Genomic DNA, 12587 nt, shown 5'->3' on the forward strand with positions numbered 1-12587 from the left:
GGGAAATGTGATCACGTGGCTAGACAGAGGGGGCATATACGCGGCCCGATCCGGGATGGACACAGAGACCCCATACTAGTTCAACGTCGTCTTTCGTGGTCCGAGCTATATATGAGGGAGCTGTAGGTTGGGCTGAGGGCAAGCATTAGCTTGGCCAGGAACGCAGGAAGATCACGCTGCTGGGTGGGCGGGATTTTCCGACGATTATTTACTCTCTCACAATAGTAGTTGTTTCTTCACTTGTTAATATGTTGTTGGCTGTGGAAATTCAAGACAAGAAATAATTTGATTGACTAGTTGTGAATCAACTGGGATGTAAACTATATGGGTATTGGTAGTTTCTGTGCATTCAAGAAGAGAAATATGGTTTCCCGGGGTGGATGACCCCTGGAGAGACAGTTGAACTTGTTATATCTCAGTAGATAATTCCAGCTGTTTCTATAATTGTAGGCCGCTGAGTCCGAAAAAAAATAATTTGACGATGACCAAGCAGCTCCCACCACCCCAATGCACGAGTGCATGGCAGATAGATAGATAGATAGATTACACGGCCTGGTCCCAGAAACGTGGTAGTGGCGTGGCTGACTTGACTTGCTTTGTGGTGAGTCACAGTGGGCGCAAGTGTGTTATTTATGATATCAATATGGGGTGGGACCTGCTTGGTCACTCTTTGTCGAAAAAAAATATTCTGAAGCAGCCTATGATTATGGAAACAGCTGTCAGTCTATATTCCAATTTTCCGAGGTGCATGTGTGATATACCACACATTGTATAAATGAACATTTCACTTTGTTCTCTCCTTATTGAATCTGGACCCCTGGACCTTCCAGGTGGCTCTATTTCAACATGCCTCCCTTCAACTTCCCTTGACCCACTGAGCTCTGTAGAGTACGTCGTAAGATACCTGTAGAGTACGTCGTAAGTATAGACGAAGCCTCAGACGTGAATGAACGACTGTATAATATACCTGTAGAGTACATTGTAAGTACAGACAAAGCTACAAGGTATTGTGAGTATAAGTGTATGTAGATAGAGTGAAAGTAGGTACTCACCCTCAGACTAGTGTTCTCATCAGTCTGGGCTAGCACCGGTTTGAAACCAAACTGCAAACTGAATTGCCAAAATGGTTCCATAAACAGTTTGCCAAAAAAACCAAATATAGAACGGTTTTGGCCCGAGAAACCCTGTTTTCGAACCACGCGACCCAGTGGGTCACTTGTACCTATTAGTCACAATAAATGTCACATCAGAGCATCATCACTGTCACATCAAAGTGATGCCATTTGCTATCACTATCACAAAAAGTCGTCAAAAAGTTTAATATATTTTTCTGGGGACAATTTACTCAGGAACCGCAGTTTAACCGGTTTGGGTCAGGTTTTCGGCCTGAACTGTGTCCCTAAATGGTTCCTGCCGACCCATCAAAGCCCAAACTGGTACAAACCACGCCGAACCGAACCAAATGCGCCGACGATAACACTACCTCCTACTCATTCCATTCCTGAACATGACGCAGATGCCCAAGAGATTATTGTGAATAGATTTGGGTATGCCCTTGTCTCTGGCAGCTACATGTAATCAGAGAGATCCTGAAGGGAGAGAGAGATCTTGTTACCATTGCCCCCACCAGATTGGGATGAAGGGGAATTTAATTATTTGTGAGGCTTGAATTATGGCTTGGAAAAGCTCTTACATATACCAATACAGTCATCTAATTGTCTACTTTTTCTAAGGTTTAGATTCGGAGGCAGGCTGCTTGAATACAGCATGAGTGGAGCACATGCACAAGCCGTATAGCCAAATAAGACCCAAACAAAGCCCACAAGTTGTGCCAGCAGTCTTTGGGGCTTAACAAAAAACTAAGGTTCATAAATTTCATGAATCACATCATCCATCAAAATTGTTTGGCAAATTCCCTTGAACACAAATATGTCCAGTTTTCAGATTTTTATTCGCCCCAAAGATGGATGGGAAGGAGCCTGTATTATTGGGTGAGCTTCAGTAAGGGCTCTGAAAGGACAGTGGCACTGCCACTGAGCATGCATGCAAGTACCCATGCCTTGTGGCATGGTGCTTAAATGTTGTGAATTACTACTTTGTCATGTTTTCAGAGTATTTTACACCTAGCATTTGCCTAGCATGCCCCAAAAAATTAATTTGAGCCACTCACTGCCATAAGAAAAGGCCTTGAGATTTTAGAAATGTCAGTCTCAGATTATTACAGATTATTGACCAGTAGAAGTTCCAAAATACAGCTTTAGCTTAATCAAGTTTGAGCCTGGATTTCATTACTGCACATCCTCTAACAATGCATATGTTTTTCAACTAACCAACAGTCCAGGGGGTATGCATTAAAGGAGGTTATCTGTACCACTGTGTAGAAGACAATGAATGAACTACATAGCAAAAAAAAAACAAGTTTAAAACAACTCACCCTCAGACATACAGGAACATATAGATGAAGGTATTGAAATATACAGTAAGGAAATAGGATCTGAAATACTGGAAAACAGGCTGATCCTGAATAGATGAGCTTGTTGAGGAACAGGTTTGATATGGCACACGCCGTACATCCATTCTCGATTGATCAATTGCTGCACCTTCTGTTTCTTTCTATGTCCCACATGGTACTTATCTCTATTTCATATTCCATTTATTCATTTATACTTTCACTATACGTTCGGTGCCCTCAGTCATTCATTCACGTCTGAGGTAGTGTTATTGTCAGCGTGTTTGGTTCGGTTTGGCGTGGTTTGTACCAGTTTGGGCTTTGATGGGTCGGCAGGAACCATTTAGGGACACGGTTCAGGCCGAAAACCTGACCCAAACCGGTTAAACTGCGGTTCCTGAGTAAATTGTCCCCAGAAAAATATATTAAACTTTTTGACGACTTTTTGTGATAGTGATAGCAAATGGCATCACTTTGATGTGACAGTGATGATGCTCTGATGTGACATTTCTTGTGACTAATAGGTACAAGTGACCCACTGGGTCGCATGGTTCGAAAACAGGGTTTCTCGGGCCGAAACCGTTCTATATTTGGGTTTTTTGGCAAACCGTTTATGGAACCATTTCGGCAATTCAGTTTGCAGTTTGGTTTCAAACCAGTGCTAGCCCAGACTGATGAGAACACGAGTATGAGGGAAGCCAGCCTTATGCACAGGCTTCCCACATTGTTCACATATGCGTGTAGAAGGGGGTGGGTCGAAGCCATAGCCAAATAAGACCCAAACAAAGCCCGCAAGTTGTGCCAGCTGTCTTTGGGGCTTAACAAAAAAATAAGGTTCATAAATTTCACAAATTACATCATCCATCAAAATTGTTCGGCAAATTCCCTTGAACACAAATATGTCCAGTTCTCAGATTTTTGTTCGCCCCAAAGACGGATGTATAGGAGGGAACGATATCGGAACCTAGCGAGACGATGCCAATACATGAGCTCCTCAATCAAACACTGATGAATGTGAAAGTGTCTATTCTATACCTAGCGAGACGATGCCAATATGTGAGCTAGGTAGTAAATCAATAGAAGGAACATAATGAGTAAAGAGAATTGTACCTCCTCAATCAAACACTGATGAACGTGAAAGAGTGAGGAGTGCGAGAAGCAAATGTGTGTATATAAGGATCAACAGAGTCACATGACATAAAGTACCACCAACACACCCCCATTGTATGAACAGAGTAAAGAACGATAAGGAAAATCAATGATATAAACAGTGAAAAAAAAAAAAAAAAAAATCAAGTCGGGACAAGGCCAAGAGCAGATTTGTGGTAGCCATGCAAAGTACGGGCGAGAGGCTTCCTAAAGATGTCGGCAATCTGTTTGGAAGTATGAATCCATGATAACAAAAAAGAACCAGACTGAATGTGTGAACGGATAAAGTGAAATTTGATATCGATGTGTTTAGACTGGCTAGATGTCGAAAAACCTTCTGCAATACGCATGGATGCCTGATTATCGGAACGTATAATAAATGGCAACAGCATTGGACATCCCACAAGATCGGTATATGACTTCATCCAGAGCAAATGGCGAATAGCATGGGTAAGTGCGATGTACTCCGCTTCAGTCGATGAAATTGATATTGATTTCTGTTTCGCGCTTGACCAGGAGACCAGTTCACCATCTAGAAATATAGTGTAGCCTGATATAGATCGTCAATCTCGCTCGTCGGAGGCCCAATCAGCATCCGTGTAAGCCACGTCCTGTAAGTCCAAAACCGATGGAGACGATACATCACTCACCCCCATATTGAAGTGCAAGATCACGGGTACCAGCGAGATAGCGTAGAACACCCTTTGCAGCCACCGCATGTTCCCTAGTCGGGTTAGAACAATATTGCAATAAGGCCATGACCGCATATGATATATCTGGTCTGGTCATGATAGCTAGCCATAGAAGAGAACCAACCAAGATAGTAGGCCTTCAACGCAACATCATCTTTTGGGACTTCGGCATTTGTGGGCACAACAGGAAGAGAGTGAAGCTTGTGGTGTAACAGCATGACGATAGGGTCAACCTCCGACATCCCGAATGAATCAAATAGTTCTGCGAGATAAACAGATTGTGACAGCCAGAGCAGGTGAGCAGAACGATCTCGGGTAATTCGGAGACTAACGAACATTGAAGCGGGTCCATTGTCAACAATGCGGTACTTTTCCCCGATCCGTGCGATCAACCAATCATAGATGCCCTGGGTGTTATGCGAATTTAGACCATCATCAACATGAAGAAGACATTTCAAATGATGTTCGGAATGGGGATGTTCGAGTGGGACACCAGGTAACTCCTCAGTAGACCAACGGCCAACAAACGAGCACAGATCCACAGGACAAGCCACCATACCCAGCGAGACAAGAAAACCTGACACCTCACGATACCATTCATAGGCGGATTGTTTCAGACCATACAACGCTTTCCGAAGTCAGAAGACATGGCCAGAATGACTCTGATCCTCCCAACCCGGGATCTGATGCACGTAAACTTCTTGTTCAAGCAGGGCATTTAGAAACGCGGTCTTGAAGTCAAAGGTTGAAAGGTGATAGTTCTCAACAGCAGCCTCAGCGCAAGTTATACGAATAGTATCGGTTTTCACAACAGGAGCTTCAGTACGTCCATAGTCTTCAGGTTTCTGATTGTAACCTTGAACCACCAGTCGTGCCTTTTCCAAGCTAACCGTGCCATCAGGATTATGCTTGAAGTCGAACACCCACTTGAGGCGAAGAGGAGTCCATCCATGTGGTGCACCCCCATCAACGTCTTCGAACACCCCCATGGAAACCAGACTGTTAATTTCCCGTAGCATAGCCTCCTTCCATCACTGCGAATCCGACCACTCCAGAGCCTCCCGTAATGTTGCAGGTGGTTTCAAGAGATCATAGTCCTTCTTCCAGATAGATTTCCAAGGAGGGAGAGAGGGTTCATCAGGTAAAAATAACGTGGCAAAAAATTCAGGTGCAACATCACCAATCAACTCAGTAGGAATATCATCAAGAATAGAATCCGCCATAGCTATCGCAGCCGCACCCATAGCCATGTCCTTAGAAGCTTCCCCCCTCCAATTTTGTAATGCTGAACGCCACTCTTCTCTCAGACACACCCCATCTTCCCATTCCTTTCCAGCCTCGGTCAAATTCCTCGCTCTGGAAGACCTCTGTAAATCTGGTTCAGGTCGGTCAACAGGGATATCCGATTGAGGATGTTGATCCGGAGGTAGAGCACAGTCATCATCAACAACCTCGATTGGAATTGATGGCGGAACGGTAATAGATGGATGATCGAGCAGGATAATATCAGCATCATCAGTGATAGCTGGTATCAGCAGTTAAACTGATTGTCGAGCCGTGCCCAAATGTCCAAATCGACCCTCGTTAAATTTTATATCCCTGCTGAACTGGTACTTGCCATTCTTATCACAGATACGCCAACCCACACTACCCTCACGATATCCAACAAATAGTTTGAACTTCCAGGGGAATCATGAACCAGCATTGGCACCCCCATGTTCGTAGACCCGATAGGTCCAGTTTCGTGCCAAACAGAGCCTTGTAGGGTGTGGTGTCAACAGGAAGGGTCTTTGTCGGTACTCGATTCAAAATGTATACTGCAGTAAGCACTGCATCCTCCCAGAACTGAAGCGGGAGGCCGGAGTCAGCAAGGAGAACTTGGACCATTTCTTCCACAGTACGAATATACCGTTCTGCTTTACTGTTCTGTTGATGGGCATATGGAGCAGTCACCTCATGTACAACACCTCAATCCGCTAGCCAGTCAGATAGTGAGCGTTCCAAGAATTCCTTTCCATTGTCATGTCTAATGGAAAGGACCTGCCAGTCGTGTTTTCGCGAACGATCGAGTGACTCTAGTCGAACAATGGTATCTTTGACATGTTGAGATGCAACATTCTTCCTATTCAGTGGAAGAAGTGAGCCCCAATTGGTGTAGTCATCTAGTATGATGTGAAAATAGCGAGCACCCAATGGAGAACGCACGGGGAAATCTCCACACATATCCATGTGAAGCAATTTTAGTGGTCTATCTGCTCGGTTCTGATTATGCTCGAAAGGATGATGGACACCTTTACCCTCAATACAAGGTGCACACATCCCCTTCATATGCTTCCCATTCCACTTAAGGCCCATAACATAGTTGCCTCCGAGTAGTAAGCAAACACGCCATTCGCCAATGTGGCCCAAACGGCGATGAACCATATCACTGTCATCTATAGTTTTTACGAACGTAAAACATGCGATATTCGAAAAACCATCGGAACATGGCAGTTGATGAAGGGAGGAACTATCAAGGAACCGTCCACGGAGGAAGAATAATCGATGTTTCCAATCAACTGACCATGAGGAGCGTTGGCCAGTTGAGGAAATAAAGGTAGGTGGTAGCATAATCCAGCTGATATCTTCATCTAGGACAATCGCCAGACCGCTCTTGATCAGTGCGCTGGCACAAAACAAATTGAATGGTGCACCCGGTGCATATAGACAATCATGTAGTCATATATGCACTACGGAATCCCCACCCTCAATCAGCACTTCAAAAACACAGATACCACTTCCCTGTGTGGTAACTGTTTCCCCACCCGCAGTGGTCAGTACGGTCTCCAAAGATTCATCGTACGAGACAAAGCAAGAACGGTCGTTTATAACATGACGCGTACATGCAGTGTCAAGTACCGCAGAAAACTGTTGAACCATTGATTCGTACTCCGAAGGGTTTGTATTCCGAAGCCTAATTAACAGATGAATATCATCGGTAGAACATCCAACAGGAACGGGTAAGTCCTTCTCATGTATCACACATGCCGCATAAGCCTGAATTTCTTTAATTTCAGAAGTGGCTACAGCAGCTACATGTGGGCGAACAGGCTTGGTATTATTAGGAACAGCAGAGGCATTGCGAGGTTGTAAATTTGATTGTGGAATCAATGCAGGAGTAACCGAAGTAGTATTCAGATGAGAGGGTGTGGACCTGGCCGCCGTCAAAATCCATAAACAGTGGCGACAATCTGCAAGTGTTCAACCAATACCACCGCACCCATCACAAACTGGGCAACCTTTCGTCAGCGGATGAGTCTGTTGAACTTTATTTTAGGTGGAGTCTGAGATTGTTGGAGTACGGAGGCGTTCATTTACAACCGTGGTCATCACCAATCGAGCCATCTGTTCAAACATAGTGTTTGAGCAGGCAACAGAATTGGCAGCAGTAAGGATATCTCAATGAACCTGCCCAAAAACGTGATTATTCGGTAAGCCGTTTGCAAAATGTCGAAGAACGTCTGGCCAGTCCACTATATTCGTCTGGCAGAGAACACCAGTCTGGGTCCTGTAGTGGGAGACATAGGACTCAACCTCCGAGATAGAAGAAGCCAATGTTCGAAAGAGTTTATCTTTCATGGCCATTGCTCCCAAAGCTGTCCCAACACCCCAATTCACGTGGATATGCTCATATAATTCACGGGCAGTCATAATTCTCCCTTTCGTGAGAGGACCAGGTAGGCACATTCGGATCTCTGTAGAGACGTGGCAAGTTAGGATTTGCCAAACTGCATGGTCGTTTTCTCTCCAGTTGTCATACTTGACATGTTCCAACTCCGAAGACATAGGACCTGGTACAGGTGGTGGATCCACGGGTGAATTATAAACGTTACATGGAACCCCATCAGGTGGAGGTTTACAGATATGTCCATTAAGTTGTAGGTGAGTAATCGGGGAAATGACCTGTTGGTCCCAGGTAAGCACATTTTTCGCCGTCAAGAGGTCCATCTTTTTAATCTCCACGATAGTGTTCGATACAGCTGATACCGAGACCTTCGCCAGGGTGTACAACGACCTGTGATGAACTGTAGGCAATTGCAGGTTCAGAGGCACAACCGTTATATGTGTAGGAGATTCGTCCAGAGGATATTGACAAGGAAACATCATGTTCATAGTCTCATTCATACCCGGGAGTCGTTCTGTAGGTAAAGGTGGTGGAAAACGTACACTAGTCAAATTATTAGAAGTACCAAGATCAGTCAAATGTTGTGTGCGCGGCATAAACAGATTAAAGCGAGAGACACGAAAAGGATTATAAGAACTAGTTTGTGGAATATATGCATGCAAAAAGGGATTATTAATACGAGCTGGTGTGGAAGAAGAGTGTGTAATGGGAACTTGTGAATCATTATTCTGAGGCAAAGGTACAGAATGAGAAGAAGAAAAATGCTGCGGCAGAAAAGTAGACTGAAATTCATTTAAACGAGCATGATATCTATCAAAATGAGAGACATTTGGATGATAAACAATGTGATCGTCATAAGCAGAGTGCAATGGGAGAGGATAACTATTAATGGAAGGAAAAGTGGAGGAATGAACGTCCGGGTATGAAGTTGAGCTAGCAAACTGGGCATTCCAACCGCCTCCTTGGGTGGATACAGATGGAAGAACATGAGGTTGAGTAATGGTATCATGTTGTTGTTGCACAGGTGCCAACTGTGGTGTGGGGAATGCCTGTGAATGAAATGCGTGGCGATGGGCTCAATTTGGGGAAATCGGTAAAGGAATGTCATTTGGAGGCTGATTGCTTTGATCAAAAAACTCCATTTGAAAAAAAAATCGAGGCATTATCTCCGTCGATCTGGTTGAATCAATGCAATCACTGATCCAGGTGATAATGAAAATAGTTCCACGACTCTAAGTGGATTTTAAAAAAAATGTTTGTGGATGTTCGTAAGATCTCGAAAACTGTTCTCCAAGGCTTAAAAGTGGCCCATAACCTATAGGAGGGAACGATATCGGAACCTAGCGAGATGATGCCAATATGTGAGCTCCTCAATCAAACACTGATGAACGTGAAAGAGTCTATTCTATACCTAGTGAGACGATGCCAATACGTGAGCTAGGTAGTAAATCAATAAAAGGAACATAATGAGTAAAGAGAATCGTACCTCCTCAATCAAACACTGATGAACGTGAAAGAGTGAGGAGTGCGAGAAGCAAATGTGTGTATATAAGGATCAACAGAGTCACATGACGTAAAGTACCACCAACAGGATGGGAAGGAGCCTGCCAATAATAATAATAATAGGTAGACCAGAATAGTAAATTTGGAAGTCTGGTTACAAAAATGTAGACAGAAATGGACGAAAAATAGCTACCCGATCCCGATGTCGACAGAAACGGTCCGGAGGTATGGACACAGATATGGGTATTTGGGGGGGTCGCCGGATCGGACCTATAACCGTATATGCCCCCTCCTGGCAGACCATAACTTGAGTGTAGAGAGAATCCTGTAGGGTGAGTTACGGTATGAGGATGAAGGCGATAGAATGCTCCAGAACGTCGGAGAAGGATCGATGAAAATTACACAGCCACATGTAAATCTTTGAAAAGTGTAACAATTCCATCGCTCCCTATACAACACAACCATGGCCGTCGTTGGAATAGATTTTGGTACTCTAGCAAGCAAAGTACGTGGTCTTCTACTTTTTTCAACACAAACACTGATCATCTTTCTTCAGATCGGTGTCGCAAGACATCGTGGAATCGATATCATCACTAACGAGGTTTCCAATCGTGCTACACCGTGCGTGGTCGTTTCGGTTTCCTTATTTCTCTACTAATGACCGGCTCTAGATCGCTTATTGGATTTGGTCCAAAACAGAGGGCCATCGGAGAAGCAGCAAAAACTCAAGAAACCTCCAACTTTAAAAACACCATCGGTTCTCTCAAGCGACTAGTAGGACGCACATTGAACGATCCTGACGTACAGGAAATAGAGAAGAAGTTTATCAACGCCGCCTTAATCGATTCAAACGGAACTGTTGGAGTGGAGGTGCGTTTTTTTCTTTCCTTCCCCCCTCATCTCAAATTTTTCAATGATTGTCCTAGGTCATGTTCCTTGGCGAGACGCAAAGATTTTCCGCCACCCAGCTAGTCGCTATGTATCTGAACAAACTACGCGACATCGCAGCCAAGGAACTCAAGACTGGAGTTTCCGACGTCGTCATCGCTGTCCCAGGATGGTTTACTGATATACAACGGAGGGCGATCTTGGATGCCGCATCCATCGCCGGGCTCAATGTTCTTCGCCTCATAAACGATACCACCGCTGCCGCTCTTGGTTACGGCATTACCAAATCCGATCTTCCCGAGCAAGAAAATCCCAGACACGTTGTCTTCGTCGATGTCGGCCAGTCTTCCATGTCTGTTTCCGTGGTCGCTTTCTCCAAAGGGCAGCTCGTTGTCAAGAGTACCGCCTATGACCGCCACCTGGGAGGTCGAGACATTGATTACGCTCTCTTGCGCCATTTTGCGGAAGAGTTCAAAGCCAAGTACAAGATCGATGTCAACTCCAGTCCCAAAGCTATCTTTCGTCTGGCTGCAAGCTGCGAGCGCCTCAAAAAGGTTCTCTCTGCTAATGCTGAAGCCTCACTCAATGTTGAATCCGTCATGAACGACGTTGATGCCTCTTCCAAACTCACCCGTGAACAGCTGGAGGGACTTATCGCTGAGACACTCTCTCGCATCACGGCACCAATAGAGCGGGCCATTGCTGATTCTGGGCTTTCCATCGACGAAATTGAAGCTGTCGAGCTTATCGGTGGTTCAACTCGCGTCCCTGCTGTGAAAGCACGTATTCAATCTGTTTTCCCCAATAAAACACTTTCCTTCACTCTCAACCAAGACGAAGCTGTCGCTCGTGGTGCAACATTCTCTTGCGCCATGCTTTCCCCCGTCTTCCGTGTGCGCGACTTTCATGTGAGCGACGTCACTCACTATCCTATAAAAGTTCATTGGACTCCAACCCCGACTGATCCGGAAGAAGATACTGAACTCATTGTTTTCGGTTCTGGAAATCCCATCCCATCGACCAAAATCCTTTCCTTCTACCGAAAGGAGCCGTTCGAGATTGAAGCCGCTTACGCAGAGCCATCTCAACTTCCCGGCGGTATAAATCCATGGGTAGGCAAATTTACCGCCAAGGACGTTCCGCTCGAAGCGAACGGCGATGCTACGTGCGTGAAGCTGAAGACACGGCTAAACGCTCATGGTATTATGTCGTTTGAGAATGCTTATATTGAGCACATTGAAGAGAAGGAGGACACCCAGGCGATGGATGTCGAGGGCCAGGACGGAGCTCCTGCTCCCCCAAAGAAAAAGAAGGTGGTGAAGAAAGTTGATATTAAGTTCGTCGCAAGTCACTCGTCCCTGGACAGGTCGGTCATCGAAACGCTGAAAGAACAAGAGAATCAGATGAGCGCGAATGATAAACTTGTCATGGACACTGAGGTATGTTTTCGTTAAACGCACGTGGTCTCTATTCCAATCATACATTTTTCAGGATCGTAAAAATGCTCTTGAGGAGTATATTTACGACACTCGATCAAAACTCGATGAACGTTACGCGCCATTCGTTGTACCGGACGAAAAATCCAAACTACTCACCGCCCTCCAAGAAAGTGAAGATTGGCTTTACTCCACGGAGGGTGAAGATGCTATCAAGTCTGCATACGTTTCTCGTCTCGATACTCTCAAAGCCCTTGGCGATCCTATCACTTTCCGCTGGCGAGAGAGCGAGGAACGTGCAAAAGCCATCAGCCAACTGCGGGAGACTCTTAATAGTTATATGGCTTCGGCGACCTCCAACGAAGAAAAGTTTAACCACATAGACGTGAAGGACAAGCAAGCCGTGGTCGAGAAGGTGGCCACTGTTCAGAAGTGGCTTGAAGATCAAATTGTGAGGCAAACGGAGAAACCGAAACACGTTGATCCGGTTCTGACCACTTCCGAGATTGGCAAGAAGAGAGATGAAGTGATTTACTTTGCCACACCCATCCTGACCAAGCCCAAACCCAAACCTCCCGTCGTGCCTACCTCTGGGACGAATACACCCAGGACTGATACTCCCAATCCCGAGCAGGCCAAACCTGAAGGTAAGGCTGCAGAAGGTCAAAAGGTCAACGGCCCTCCAGAAATGGATGTAGATTAGATTGTTATTGTACACGATGTTGGATATGATACATGCTACTTGTAGTGTAATGATGGATTTCGATGGAGCTGCACTACAAGTTGCCGCCCATGTATAGAGTTTT

General features: G+C 45.1%; 1 protein-coding gene across 1 annotated transcript; it reads left to right on the top strand.

Annotated features, from left to right (window-relative positions):
• Window positions 1-9888: 9888 nt before the first annotated feature.
• Window positions 9889-12484, top strand: E1B28_005952 (uncharacterized protein; the record flags this gene model as incomplete). The annotated part of the gene is made up of 5 exons (XM_043150555.1): window positions 9889-9962; window positions 10014-10078; window positions 10129-10327; window positions 10384-11784; window positions 11837-12484. Exons 1-5 carry the CDS (start codon window positions 9921-9923, stop codon window positions 12482-12484), a joined length of 2355 nt encoding a protein of 784 aa, XP_043011643.1. The 5' UTR covers window positions 9889-9920.
• Between the last annotated feature and the right edge of the window lie 103 nt (window positions 12485-12587).

Source organism: Marasmius oreades, chromosome 3 (genome assembly GCF_018924745.1).
Source record: "Marasmius oreades isolate 03SP1 chromosome 3, whole genome shotgun sequence".
In the NCBI taxonomy this organism is placed as follows: Eukaryota; Fungi; Basidiomycota; class Agaricomycetes; order Agaricales; family Marasmiaceae; genus Marasmius; species Marasmius oreades.